The sequence below is a fragment of the Crocodylus siamensis genome, chromosome 13 (assembly GCF_052110815.1).
Source record: "Crocodylus siamensis isolate JL-2025a chromosome 13, ASM5211081v1, whole genome shotgun sequence".
NCBI lineage: Eukaryota > Metazoa > Chordata > Crocodylia > Crocodylidae > Crocodylus > Crocodylus siamensis.
In genome coordinates, this window is record NC_143407.1 from 36,239,242 (window position 1) to 36,254,579 (window position 15,338).

Here is a 15,338-nt window from a genome sequence, read left to right on the forward strand (position 1 = left end):
GCAAAACTCTCGAACTCTTGGTTTAGAGATGATGCCTTTTATTACACCAGCTAAGACATTGCAAAGAAAATCAGTCTGATACAAGGGATCATCTCTGAACCAAGAGTTTGAGAGTTTTATATTTCTATTCAGCTCAGACCAACACGGCTGCCAAATACATCCCTGATTCTGTAGTGTTGAATAGATGCTTCTCGAGCAAATCCCGGGACGTCATTCTCCCCTTGTACTTGGCCTTGGTGAGGCCGCAGCTGGAGTACTGCGTCCAGTTTTGGGCTCCACAATTCAAAAAGGATGTGGAGAAGCTTGAGAGAGTCCAGAGGAGAGCCACGCGCACGATCAGAGGTCAGGAAAACAGATCTTACGACGACAGGCTGAGAGCCATGGGACTCTTTAGCCTGGAAAAGCGTAGGCTCAGGGGGGATCTGATGGCCACCTATAAGTTTCTCAGGGGTGACCACCAGGATCTGGGGGAACGTTTGTTCACCAGAGCGCCCCAAGGGATGACGAGGTCGAACGGTCACAAACTCCTGCAAGACCGTTTCAGGCTGGACATAAGGAAGAATTTCTTTCCTGTCCGAGCCCCCAAGGTCTGGAACAGCCTGCCAGCGGAGGTGGTTCAAGCACCTACATTGAACACCTTCAAGAGTAAATTGGATGCTTATCTTGCTGGGATCCTATGACCCCAGCTGACTTCCTGCCCTTTGGGCAGGGGGCTGGACTCGATGATCTCCCGAGGTCCCTTCCAGCCCTAATGTCTATGAAATCTATAAATCAGTAGGGTGGCCATTATAAAGGACAGTCCGGTTGTCCTCTGCTCTCTATTGATACGAAACCCGGTACCTTTATGTCCTCTATTTTTCTGTTGAAGACAAAAATAGAGGACATAAAGGCGCCGAGTTTTGTATTGATAGAGGACAGAGGACAACCGGACTGTCCTCTATGATGAGTGTCCTCAAGAGAAAAAGAGAGGACATAAAGGCATTGAGTTTCATATCATTGAGTTTCTGTCCTCTAGATACAAAACTCGACACCTTTATGTCCTCTATGTTTCTCCTGAACCCACATTTTAACTAGGTTTAGTGGGACTAGAACCCTTTGAAGAAAACACACTGGTGAGGCTGGAAGAAGAAAAGGAATAGACCTGTCCTCTCAATTTATAAACCCAGCTCGTCTTCTTGTGTGATTGCACAGAGGCTCGGGTTGAATTATTTTTTCTGTCTTGGGGTTCAGGTAAAAAAAAGGAGTGCGGGAGAAGCCAGCTGCAGGTGTTGAGAGAAACACCCTTCCCGGGTGGTGGTGGGGGGAACTACAGTGATAAACGGGCTTTAAAGCCCTGTCCTGGGTGAAGAGATGGGGTGAGGGGGTCGATTTAAAAAGCCCGCCAAAAAGCCAAGGGCCGCAACGGCTTTCGCACTTCGCAAAAAGAGCGGGAAAGCGGCGCCGACCGTTAGGCACCCGCTGCGGGGGCGGGGCGAGCTCGCAGCCCCGCGAGGAGAATCGCTCCCCCGAGACAGCGCTCCTTGCTCGGACGGTTTCCTTGAATGGCTCTCTGCGCTTCGCTCGAGTCCCCACAGAACCCAGCCATGAACGCCCCCGCCCCGAGCAACCTTTTTTCTAACTCATTTGACGTGCCCCGACATTATCCCAAGTTCAGCCTCGAACAGGTTTCTCCCTCAGCCACTCAGCTCTGCTTTAAACCGCAGCTTTGGGTTTCTTCCTGGGTTGGGGGAGGGGGAGGAAGGGGTTGGATCCTTTCCATAAACCAGGAACTATGCAAGCTGCTATCTGAGCAATGAAAATATATAAAAGCGCCCCAAAAAATCCTAACAATCAAGGAACCCAAACAGGCTTAAAATAATATAATCATATCCTCCATTTCTTGCTATTCATCCTTTTGCATGACTGCAGATCCAAAGGAAATGCTTCAAATAAGCATGCAAAAATCGAGAACTCAGAAATGATATCTTTTATTAGACCAACCAGGAAATCGCAACATTTGTTGCTGTCTTTCTCTACCAAATACATCCCTAAAATCAGCCCTTTTTTTCAGACTTCCTCATTGTTTTATTTTACGTTGTATTGCGTATTTGTTTCAGTTCCTCGGTGCCCTGCTGTAAGCTCAGAGGTGGTCCACAAGATGTTCAAGCAGTATCAAAGAAGATTTTACTATTTAAATATGTATTGCAGACTTCATGGGGCAACCAGCATAGTATTAAGAGCTGGAAGAAGGTCTAGGTGGACCAATATATATATGCATTTTTGCAATGGTACCGCACAGGAAAACCGCATTCATGTGTGGTTGTTCCTACTTCGTGCCGGATTTTAATTGAAGTAACAAAATTCATCCCTTGCTTCTAGCCTGGGAGGAGATGTGGGAATTGCAGAGGCTGCACCATTTTTCCCCTAGGGAAGGAGCGCTTTTTAATGGAGGTCTCTACTCTGCTTGTGTTTTGAGGCAACACTCACAGGGGATGCACTGGAGATTAAATAAACTGACAAATACTCTCCCCTACAAAGCAGCACATACAGACACAAAAACAGGCTGAGTATTTTGCTGAATTTAGTACTTATGGCAAATACAGACACGTTTCCTTTTTTGGAGGCTGCCAAATCCCCTTGCTCTGTCCTTAGAGTGGATCACTTGAATACAGACGGAAGACCCCCTCTAGAAAACATTTTAAACTACGTTGTTGGTCGTCGCAAACAATAATATTATCGTATCTTCCATTTCCTGCTATTCCTTCTTTTGTACTACTCCAAATCCAAATAAATAAATCTACAGCAACATAAACCACAGCATTAAAACAAACCAACTGCTTGCCTGACACATTTTGCAAGGGTATAAATTGTGGGAGCGGCGAAACACAGTAATAAGGGATGGTTGCCAACATCCTAGCTATGCATAGTTGCCAGCATTTTAACCAAGAAGAATGTAAACCTCTCAAAAAGTTTTCTTTTTCTGTATGGCCTAAATCCACTCTATAATTAGTACTGGGAAACCAGGAGTTAACAATTCTTTGGAAGTTAACTTGTTATAAGGGTATAAAAGAAGCCTCCATGGCTTGAGTCCCCAACTCATGTTTGGAAATGCACTGCATCTTTTCCTGTGAGACAAACTTCTTGCATGTTAAATGAGGTAAGTGCATAAACAATTGCTCTATTTCACTCAACTTTTTGCAGGGAATTATAAACATTATACGACATTCAGAAATAAAAGAGCAACTGGATTTACTAGCACTGTGTATTTGCATTTGACACTTTACTTCCCCTAAGTGCCGAGCTGTTTGCGTTCCATAAAACAGGATTCAAAGTGCGAGTCATTTGTTCAGGCGGCATGGAAATAATAGCTTTGGCATCTTTACCCCTGGGAATGGGGTCAAAGGACAGTAAAAACAGGTCTTTGGTGTAAAATATAACTATCATTTTATTTAATAAGTTATTTACCGTAGTTCCCTGTCTCTAAACTAACAACTTACCAACATGTAGAAATGATTTTAAGTGTTGCAAAAATGAAGAGTCTAGCCACTCTAAATCACAAGGATCACTAAATCTACATGCGTAGGTTCAAACATGTACATTTTTATGGGGTACACTGCCTTTAGATTTAGTTCTGTGTGCATCCTGTATTCATCCTTTTTTGCTTATGTCTACAGCATATCAATCTTGTCTTACTTATAAACCCATCTCAGAGACTGGAGATCTCTTTGCTTGATTGTTGAAATATAAACCGTAACAGAAGGCAAGCAAATCTTGGCGAACATTTATCTGTTATACCCTTGAAGCATAATATTTATTTGTAGCTATATGATGGGAAAGTGCTACTACAAGAAGTAAAGCTCAGTGCCACCTATAGAAAGAACCGGGATCTGAGACAAGTTCAATAATCTAAATCAGTTAAATTTGATACTACCTCCATCCAGGTTTATCTTAAACTGGTTTTAGCCATTTTGAAAGCAATTTACGTGCACTGAACTTCTGCTGTGTTACAGATATGAACCATTTTCCAATCACTTTTACCAATTTACATGTAATTTCTGTCCCTAGCCTGGGTTTTCCCCTCCATCCCCTCCTTTAGAAGTTGCAAAAGTTGCAACAACTTCATAGAAGAAGCCTTTAGGTAAAGGTTGTATATCTGTTCTTGGCTTACATCACAAAGCTTCGACCCACCTAGAGGAATCAAAGTTAACTTAGGGTTACAGGAGACTTCATTATGGTTTGAAGATGTAATGTAAAATATTCCTAGGGTATTATGAAACTCACATAATTGCTGCTTAATCTGACTTTCCTTTCAGGAATGTCTTAATGGTAGTTGTGGTGTATGTATTGGAGGTTATGGAAACAATTATTCAGTTACAAGAATTCGGGTTGGTGACTTGCAAGGATCTGGAAAGGAAAGAATAAATGATGTGTTCCTTTGTCCTCTACATTCATTTATTTTGTTGAGAAGAGGCAAGAATTTCTTAGGTGATACCTTTTACTGGACCCACTATGTTCTGAGTACTGCTGCTGTGATTCTCTCCTATGTTGCTGCTGTTGCCTGTGGGGTGACTCCTGTTGCAATAGCTGATTCCACTTCTGCTTCTTTTTATGTTGAATGGCTCTTATCAGGTATTTTGGGGAGTAGATTTTATCTGCTGCGTGGCAGTTAGGTATATTTTTTGTATAATATAATCATAGAAGTTAAAAATAGAAAATGCCAGTTAAATCATCTGTACTGATACCAAAGTCCATGCTAATGGTTCCCAAAGACATTTTGAGGCTAAGAACATTAGAGTTATAGTTATGAACATATTGGTTTTCAATTTTTAATCAATGCCCCCTATTCACTGATATGTATTATAAAATTGTAAAAAATATAGCCAACACACTTTAAGAAGTTCATTGTACTTGGAGATTAGTTAACAGTCTTGGGGTCTAAATATTATTCCTTGTTATTGCCACCACGGGGACTCTACCAGGAGTACAAAACTCCAGAAGTCACCGCTCTTGAGGTCACAAGTCTCCCCATCATTTCCAGGTTGTAATCCTTGGGAGGTTCTCATATAATATCTAAATTAGAATATGAATTGTATTTTGTTGGGGATTTTTCCATTCACTTTAAACACTTCACTTTTTCCTACTACACTAGCTATGTGATAACACATGCATATAATGATGCAGGATTATATTTGGTGCGTCTAATTTGAAGTGCTAGAATTTCAGAGATTGTGAACATATGGAGTATGAATATTATTTCACAGTACAAATTAAGTCTTATAGTTTTTCATTGGCATAGTATTTGATTTTTTACTGCATAGCATTACAGGCTGTCTGAAGGAATTAGATTTTCAACTGTATGAATGTATGTTTTGATGATTTATACATATTGCTGTCCAAATATGGTATAAGGAGGCAGGTCTTAAGAGGGAGGAGTATCAACTTAGCAACACCCACATGTAAGAGAAAGCTAATGCAGTTAGACAAACCTTAATACACTTCAGTTAACATCTGACCTCAACAGACTTTAAGGGATTTCAGATAATAAGTCAATATTTTTTTTTCTTTTCTTAGAAACAAAAGTTTTACTTTTCTGTTATTTTCTGTTTCAGTTTCAGCAATCATTAAAGCTGCTTAACAGAATGACTTCCTGTTCTGTTGTTCTCGAGGCTCCTGTGCGAAGGGTTGCTATCTTTGGAGGAACTCATGGCAATGAGTTATCAGGGGTGTTTCTGGTCAAGCATTGGCAAAAGAATGGAGCTGAGATTCAAAGATCAGGGCTCCAAGTGACACCATTTATTACCAACCCAAGAGCTGTGAAGAAATGTACTAGATATATTGACTGTGACCTGAACCGTGTTTTTGACCCTGATAATCTTGGGTAAGAACAAGCGTGCCTTGTGTATTTTTAGATCTTTTCCTTAAGAGTTGTCAGTCATGTATAGCATAATTTTACTGTTAAAATGTTAACATGATCTCTACCACTATTTGTGAGGATTCAAGCACATAAGCAATCATGACCTTTAGCCTGAAAAGACTAAATAGCATGTACTTTGCTCATGCACTGTATAGAGCGTTTGTGCAACAGGAGGCAAACTGTCACAGAAACTTAAAGACTGTGTTTAAAAATCAATATTGGATTTGTTCTATTTGTCTAAAGCTGAGTACTGCTGTTACCCTGAATTGCAGTGTCATTTCTCACATGTCCTGAAATAAACATCTTATGCAATTCAGCTTTGGGGCTATTCTTAATGCTCCTTACTGGCAGCAATGTAGCAGATATTAAATCACAGTTATTTAAATATAGATCAATATATTGAATGTCTGGGAAAAATTACACATGTCCTACAAATTGGAGGAATATTTTTAATTTCAGTTATAAACAGCATAAAATGAAATGTCAAAACAGCCAAAATGGAAATATGTATAATACAGCAACATGGTACCAGGAAATTGTCAATGAAATAAGTGATCACACTGGATTTTGTATGTTAAATTAAGATGAAAAAAAGTTTAAAAAGTAATGTAGGTGTACAGATTACAAAGGCCTAACTTACATTTGTAAACATTATTTTTCGTGAAAACTTAATTCTGTTAACATAGTGCTTGAAGTGGCCTTTGGTAGCTGAACCAAGCACTTTTTTGTGTTTAGCATATCTGTGTTTAACAGGCAGTTTGGTAATGCAAAGGTCTTCATAGGAAATGTGGATGAAAGTTAAGAGCTTTTACTGCCCACACATTTTACACATACAACTATTTTTACAAGGCAGCTGCGCATTTTCATGTGTATTTTAATTTGGCTTTTTCTAGTGATAATGTATTGCTTGTCTCATAAATTAAGGTAAATCATATTTGGTAGCAAAGGTCTGCATCAGCCTTTTAATTGTTTACTTATCCTATGCATTTAGAACAACTTATTTTTCCTGATTTATTTAATTTCACCTGCTTTGAAAATAAAATGTTTTAATAAATACTGGGTTAATAAGGCTTTTTATATAAAACTTTTGCTAATATTCTTCAGTAAATCTTAACAGATCACCCAGACCTTCTATATTTAGATTGTTTTACATTTTATTGTTGGGGTGGGGACCTTATGAAAAGAGAGGGTGAAGTCCTAATCCTCCTGAACACAAAGGCACAACTCCCACTGACTTCAAAATGGGGTGTAATTTTGCTGAAAGCACTTAGTTCTTTCTCTTCTATCCAGAGACCTTATATCCATTTTCAAATGCAGACCTAAAAAACTTATTAGATTAACACAAGTACACAACATATCAGACATGTCACATGCCTGTTTATAATTAAATTAATAACTGACAAGGTATAATAAATTACATTTAAAACATTTGATTTAAAGACACCAGGCATATCTACACGAGATGTTTACTGTGGAGCTGTTTAGTGAGCTTCACAGTTAAATGTCAGTGTGTACATGCACAATGCTATTAGGCCAGAGTGAACTAATTAACTCTTGTGTAGGATGGTACCACCAGTCACAAGTACTGTTCTATGGCAGAGTTATTTACTCTGCCGCAACACAGGTGTAGATGCTGACGGGGCTAGCTGGGGCACAAGGCTGCTTCACTGCAGGGGCTGCCTGCTGGCTAGCTCCAGACTGTAGCAGTGATGCTGCAGAGGGTCTGGCTGGGGCACGTTGAGCTGGGTTGGAACAGCGCCAGGCTGGCAGGCTGACCCCCAAGGCCTCCTGCCAGCCAGAGCTGCTGTGCCCTGGCTCCATGTGCACATGCAAACACAATGCCTGGGAGCAATAAACTCTGGCATGAGCTGCACCGGAGTTTATTTGGCTGTGTTAATTTCACATGTAGATGCACCCACTGAGAGGAAACTTAACAAAGTCTTGAAGGAAAGAGTTACAGGTAGCAACATTATGGTTTCAAGAATGTGATTGTCTATGCACATGGGCAGTTTTATGGGACAAGAGGAACTAAAACAAAAGGTCTTAAGAACCTGATCAGAGTATGAAAAGTAGGTTGCAGGTTAAAAAAGAGAGAGAGAAAAGGAAGCAAACTATGAAGGATCTTTTTGATGAAGTCTATGATTTTAGGGTAGGAATTAACTGCTGAAAGGCTTCCTTTCCAGTAGAAGTTGGATAGGTCCTACCAATGATTTTACGTGGTGGATAAGCCCTGTCATGATTTTCTGCTTGGGGAGAGAGAATTTCAGCCAGTGTAAACTGGGAGCCAACTTAAAGAATTAAAATCAAAGTAGGAAAGCCCAGTTTAGATTAAGTGACAAATTTTGCATTTTACTGAAAGGGACAACAGTAAGACATATTTCCCCGTGAACAATAATACCTGTTGAATCAAATACAAACTCCTGCTAGCCATTTTGATAGGTTGATTATCAATTGTATTAAATCAGGAAAAAAAAAAACAAATGAAAAAGTTACACAGTTTTGTTGACTGCAGAAACCTAAAATGACTTTAATCTTTTTGTATTAATATTAACAGCAGAAAAGTGATGGAAGATATTCCATATGAAGTAAGAAAGGCTCAGGAAATCAATAATTTATTTGGTCCAAAAGGTAGTGATGTTGCCTATGACCTTATTTTTGACCTTCACAACACAACTTCTAACATGGGTGGTACTCTTATTCTTGAAAACTCCAGGAATGACTTTATAATTCAAATGTTTCATTATATTAAGGTAAAACTAATTTTAAATAAATTATTACATATATATTTTTATATGCTTTTGAAAGACTGTATTCCTGTACAGGGTTTGAATTATACTGACTCTTGGGGTGTCTGCAAAAAAATTGGCTGCCCATCATGATGCCTTAATAAAATCGGAGGCCCTCCAGGTTATGTTTTTCTAATCTTACAGGGGGGCTCTTGTCTCTTATGTGGGGCCTCACCCCCTGCCCGTAAACTCCCCCATAATTTGAACTCTGTTCCTGTATAACAACTTAATGGCTTTATTAAAATTTGTAATTTTTATATTTTCCTAAAAGCTGGGTAAAAAAAATAAATTAATGGTAGAATTATCTAGTATATGAGATTATTATTCAGTTTGGGCTGATATGTTTGTACAGATTTAAATCTGTTGTAATCTTTAAAACGGATAGGAACACCACTGAAAAAAGAAAACAAAACAAAATACAGTGACCTCTACTTCAAAATCCTTAAATAATATTGATCTGCTTTTATACTGGTTTGTCCCGAAGTTTGATCAATTAAGATGAGAAAGGAAAAATAAGTATAGTAATTATGTAATTATTATGCTAATTACATGATATACAAACATGAAAAATAAGTGGAGTTAGATCCAGGAATAAATACTAGTTGTAATTCTAAGAAGTCCTAGAAGAAAGTGTAAATATTGTTGGTAATGTAGCTGATACCGGTTTGAGACGGGATTTTCAGAAGTGCAACCTAAATGTTCTTACTGAAGTTCTTAGTAGTCTTCATGTGAACTTTAAATGACGGCAAAGATAGACCAATATTTGGTACTTTTGAAAATCCAACCCTGAATTCATACGCTGCAAAAGAAGATATTTAAGGATATGTTTCAACATAAGATGTTTCTTCTTTCTATATATTATTAGAAGACATAATCAGCTTATTGCTGCAACTATATGAAGTCTGGCATAGAGCAGCAAAGTCAAAAGAAGAAATAATAGGCAGTAATCTAAAAAGGAAGTCCTAGTCCTGGATTATTCCAAACCATGTTGAGGAAATGTATTAAATCACTGTCTCAGAATTTAAATTCAACTAAAAGAAAAATATTTGAAATTTACCCTAAAGCAGCTTGATTTTAGTTTTTGAAACACTGCAGTTTCAAAAACTAGAGATTTCTCTTTCTGTTGGTAACCTAAGGCTGGAACTGTGTTCATTTATATTAGCATGTGAAGTTCAGTGGAGCATGCCTGGCATGAGCTTGGGGAAGGCAGACCAACAAATATAGCTTTGTATATTTTCTAAAGATGCCCTACTTATTTTAGAGCCATGAAATAAAAGCAACATATTGAAGACACTGTGTAAATCACTTCTGCATCAGTAGTCTTCTGTAACACAACAGCATTTTAAAATATTTGCATAACAAAGACATTTTTAAATAATTCTTCACAGAACGCTTTGGCTCCAGAAAGCTGTCCTGTTTTCCTGATTGAGCATCCTAACTTGAAATATGCAACAACTCGATCTATAGCAAAGCATCCTGTTGGTAAATATGAAAGTTAAGATCACTGAACAATAAGTGTCTTGTTCTAGACATTTTTGTTTCACACTTAATTTTCATTAAATTGTACATACTCTGTGATCAGTGGCATCCATTTGCTTGGTAAATATTTGGTATATATTTGGTAAATAGATTAGCTATTGATTAGGTAAATAGGTGATCTATTCTACTTCCTAAAGAGCCCCCATTTAAATTGGTTTGCAGGATACAGAAGCCAGATGGAAATAAAAAGAGGAAAAACGGTGTCCTGCATATAACTAGCTTGCCTCTTCATTGATACTGCAATAGACGTTAACCTATAGACAACTCTTGGGATTATTTTGCCTCTAATGTTAATTTAACAGTTATTTTACTAAAGACCTTATGGAGAAGTTCTGAATCTTTTCCATAGCTATGAGCAGTCTGAAAAAAAATATTTTACTGCTATTTTTTCACCTACAAGTGTTATGCTGATCATAAACTTAAATCCTGCTTGCCTTATGGAAGAAGTAACAGAAACTCAATCATATTTAAAGAGCATTCTAAATATACAATGTATAGTAAACACAGAGGCATTTGCATAGAGGCATGAATACTTTTACTATGCATTCTAAATATGCAACTTAGGTGTTTACACATCTATCAATAGTTCTTCTATTTGTACACAGGTGTTGAAGTTGGACCTCAGCCTCAAGGAGTTCTTAGAGCTGATATTTTGGACAAAATGCGGAAGATTATCAAACATGGTCTTGATTTTGTGCACATTTTTAATGAAGGTAATAACAGTACAACATGACAAAATAGAATTCCTCTGGGCTGTGCTAGCAATTCATTACAAGAGAACAGATTTTTTTTTAATAAATGAAGCTAAAACACTCTCACTCTCAACCAAAGAGAACTTATATTATTATTGCAGAATTGATGGCCAGTTCATTCATTTTGGCGTTAATAAATTGATTACGATTGATCTTACTCAAACTGAAGATTAGTTTACTACTACTGTCTTTTTTGTGGATAGAGAGGTGGCTGCCACATTAATCTGAAGTCAGGCAGAAGGTCGGCCAAGGTGTGCCTCTAGACATGCGGGGGACACTGCTCTGACATGCTGTAATTACAGTGTGTTGGAGCAGACTCAATTAACTGAGTCTACCGGAGCATGCTAATTAGTGCACTCCAGCAGGCTCCATGTTTTGTGTATTCAGCATAATTAAAGCGCCTCCCATCCCCATCCCCAGAGCACGTGTGTCTTCTATCTGGTTCAGAGAGACATGAGCTTTCATAGGCAGCAGTTTTAAACATGTTGCCGTTGGCATTTATAACTACAGTCCTTATTTTATTAAGCAGCCACAGAATTTCATGCTGTATGGTATTACATAGCAACATGGGTCTGGGAAGAACCCCCAGGGTCTCAAGTCCCACCTCTTGCTACTGCCTTGCTACTGTCTCATGTAATCCTATTCATAAATTTATAGCATGCCAAGCAAACATATAAGAATGTTGGACTTGTTAATCTCACTGAGAAAATAAATAATATATTAGGAATTCATTATTTTTTTAGTAACTATTGTCCTTGTTTATTGATTGGTGTGCTGAGAAACCAACAGGTATAACGAAGCTTGATCTGCAAGGTGCTTCATAAAGAGAAAGTGGGTGCCCACAAATATGTTCACAATGTATTGTGCAGGAGTATGTACACTGAAAACCAACCTTATATGAAAATGGTAACATTTATAATAAGGAAAAAAGATTATATAGATGTATTTTGTACAGAGTTACCTCAGATCATTTCTATGCAATTTAATAAGTTTCTGTTATGCACTTATACAAGGTTAAATATGCAATGACAACAAATCCATTAATGAAGGTAAGGATTTGTACCTGGTTTCCTGTTATCAGAAACCTGTCAAAATGTCTTGTATTCAAAATCTTGTCTAACTTTATCCCAGCTACATAGTTGGTTTAATAAAAAATACCAGCCTAGGATATCCTTGCCTCTTGAATGACTTCTGGACCACCAAAGCTACCACATCACTCTTACAGTACCGTTAATGAAGGTGTGATTATATTGGAAAAGTTGTCCCTAAACCATGGGTGTCACGATTTTCTTTGGAAACAACAATGTAAGAATATACCTGTCTCCTGAAGCAAAGAATTGAACACTACCCATCAATATCGTCCCATAATGTGTAATTCTGCCAAAGAAAGAAATTGCATTAAAATCCCTCTGTCTACAAAATAGAGTATAAGCAGCCGTACTGACATGGGCCGTGTGCCAGTGCACGCTGGGTCATCTTCCAGCGATCTGACTTTCAGACAGATACTTCCATGTTACTTAAGATAATTACTAACTAGCAAACTATGAACAGATACAACTGTCTGGTTTCAGACATTCTAAATAAAACAGTACATGCAATGTTCTTGTTAACTGAGAATTGTTTGAGGTGACGTTAAAGATATATTTATCCTTTCTAGGGGAAGAATTTCCACCATGTACAATTGAAGTTTACAGAATAATAGAGAAAGTAGACTATCCCAGGAATAAAAATGATGAAATTATTGCTATTATTCACCCTTGCCTACAGGTAAAATCTATCAGACTTCTTCATTTGAAGCTTTTTTAATGGGAATTCCATTTTATACTGTTTGGATTACAGTGTAGGACATAGTATAACATCAAATAAGAATTTAAAAATGATATTTGCATCTATAAATTTAATTTATTTTTTTCCTCTGAGGATCAAGATTGGCAGCCATTGAACAAAGGGGATCCTATATTTTTAACTTGTGATGGAGAAACCATTGCATATGAAGGGGATTCTACAGTATACCCAACGTTTGTGAATGAGGCTGCCTATTATGAAAAGAAACAAGCTTTCATGAAAACGGTCAAACTAAAGCTTACTGCAAAAGGCCTCAGGTCCTCTTCATCCTAGAAGTAGACTATTTTAAAAGATTATTCAAATATTTCATAGCTATAGGGCCAAATTAATTGCCATCTACTTCATGTAATCCAGCTGAAGTCAGTGGGGATACATGAAGCATGACTATAGACTATAAACCCTTATTTTTAAATTACAGTTCAGTTAATATTGCTAAGTACTTTTAAAATCCAAAGCAGTCACAATTTTAAGTACTACTAATATTTATCAATGTTTAATTGGTTCTTTAATTTACAGAGCATAAAATTTATTAATTTATATAGTTAATTATTTCTTTCATATTGCATAACTATGTCTAAATAATTCACTAAATTATGTTTCCCCAAATACAGTAAAGGATTGGGTGATTTGAGGTCTACATTATTGAAAAATTGCTCACATTATCAGGAGAATATTTCACTGAGTATAAGTTATAAAATACAATGGAAACCAGTCATAATTATACATTGTCTAATTAATGCAAAAGACAAATATATAAAAAACTGATTTTTATTGATTTACGGCAACTGTGTTTACATTCAGTTTGTTTCGCGCCAAGGATTTTACTTCATGGGCAATAATTGTGGAATGTGTAAGGACTTTGCAGAAAACTCCATTATTTCTGCAGTAATGCCAACATTATTCTTTAAAGGGATAATTTTTGGTTTATCTGCATGTTACTAACAAGAAATGTCAACTCAGATGTTTTGTGTATGGCCTCATGGGTCATTTTTGTGTTGGGTCCATTACAGACGTACTTTAAAAGTTCTACTCCCAAGAGTGAAAAATAGTAATGGAAATAAAACCAAAACAAGGTAATGGCAAATGTCACCCCTTTATAAAGTACCCATAACTGAAAGCCACTGCAAGACTTGTATTTCAAGAATTGGAGAAATCTAGAATTAACATGTTGAAAAACACAGCAGGTGTATGGGGAGAAAGGGCAGGAAAAGAACTTTTAAGTTAAGCATTTTGGGTAAAACACAAAAATTAGGTGGAATGGTACAAATATGATGATGATTATCCTAATGCAGGAAATACTCTTCTTGGGCTTGTTCATTTTTTAGCCATTTATTTTTTAGGTTATTCAAGGTTTGAAAGCTTGCTGACAAAATATTCCTAAAACTTGAGAACTCAGAACTGTGCTTAAATTGAAATACAGGTGGATATTTCATATGAGCCCTAAACTAAAGGGCGGATGATAGCTTATGAAGTGGGATACATTGCATTTGGGGTACACAATTATGTTTTTTCCCTCCTGTGCACTGGCTACAATATGGCATATATAGAAAAATTCAGAACATTTTCTTCTTTGATTATAACTCTACATTTGTTAACACTGCTTGACGTGTTAAGGCCACATGCAGTGCTCCCAGAAATCTTGTGTTCCTACCAGTGTCCTTATTTAGGTAACCAAAAATAAATAAATGAATAAATAAAAGTAATGGACCAAAAAGTATGGTATTTCCCTTTTCCTTTGAGAAGTGATCTATTCCTTATCCATTGTTGCTAACCAATATCCTTTATCTTTACCTTGTGTTCCAACTCTAACATGAAGGCAATAATACAACACAAAAGAGCCAAAGATGACAGAGAAAATTAAATATTTATTAAATTATGTTTTGTCTTTAACTTTAAATAAATATTACATAAAAAAGAACAGAATCTGATCTACTGTGCTTATTATTCATCATCAACCTGGTCATGGTCATCTTGTGACTCAAAGACGCTGGTGCTGAATGGTCCGGCTAGGCAGTTCTAAGGCTCTAATCGAGCTCTTATTGCTACACAAAACTCATATCAGGATTTTCATCTTTTCTGAGTGCCTCTTTTTATCTTTTAAATAACTCAACAAAAAAACTATTTTATCAGAAGCTATGAAGACTCAAGCACATTGTACAGAAATATTAGCAAATTTTCAACATGCTTAAAATAAAAATATGGCATTTAATATATACATATGTAAACAATATAAAAAAACAAACCATTCATAGTTATAAGTTTTGATAACCGGTCAACTAGAAAGTGCTACAGAAAGTGCAACATAGTGTTTTGAATGCAGAAAGGAGCTTAAAAGGTCTGGAATTACAGTACAAATATTTTTATTAAAAATTTCTTTGTGGACAAATATTCATTTGTACTTGTAGATGAGCTTAGGAGTTAAGTTAAAACCCAAGAAAACTCCAGATGTGGTAACAAGTACGTTGTTTAAACAATAAGACAAACACGCACTGGATGTTTCAGTGGTGATAGTGAAAGGCCAAA

The 15,338-nt window shown here is 37.1% G+C and overlaps 1 protein-coding gene across 2 annotated transcripts; it reads left to right on the top strand.

Annotated features, from left to right (window-relative positions):
- Positions 1 to 3,066: 3,066 nt before the first annotated feature.
- Positions 3,067 to 13,600, top strand: ASPA (aspartoacylase). 2 transcript variants are annotated; one of them, XM_090024913.1, is made up of 7 exons: positions 3,067 to 3,136; positions 5,589 to 5,857; positions 8,448 to 8,643; positions 10,068 to 10,161; positions 10,824 to 10,931; positions 12,628 to 12,737; positions 12,891 to 13,600. In XM_090024913.1, exons 1-7 carry the CDS (start codon positions 3,125 to 3,127, stop codon positions 13,086 to 13,088), a joined length of 987 nt encoding a protein of 328 aa, XP_089881039.1. In that variant the 5' UTR covers positions 3,067 to 3,124; the 3' UTR covers positions 13,089 to 13,600. The 2 variants fall into 2 exon arrangements, with proteins under 2 accessions (XP_089881039.1, XP_089881040.1); XM_090024914.1 differs by having other exon boundaries at positions 8,451 to 8,643.
- Positions 13,601 to 15,338: the final 1,738 nt, after the last annotated feature.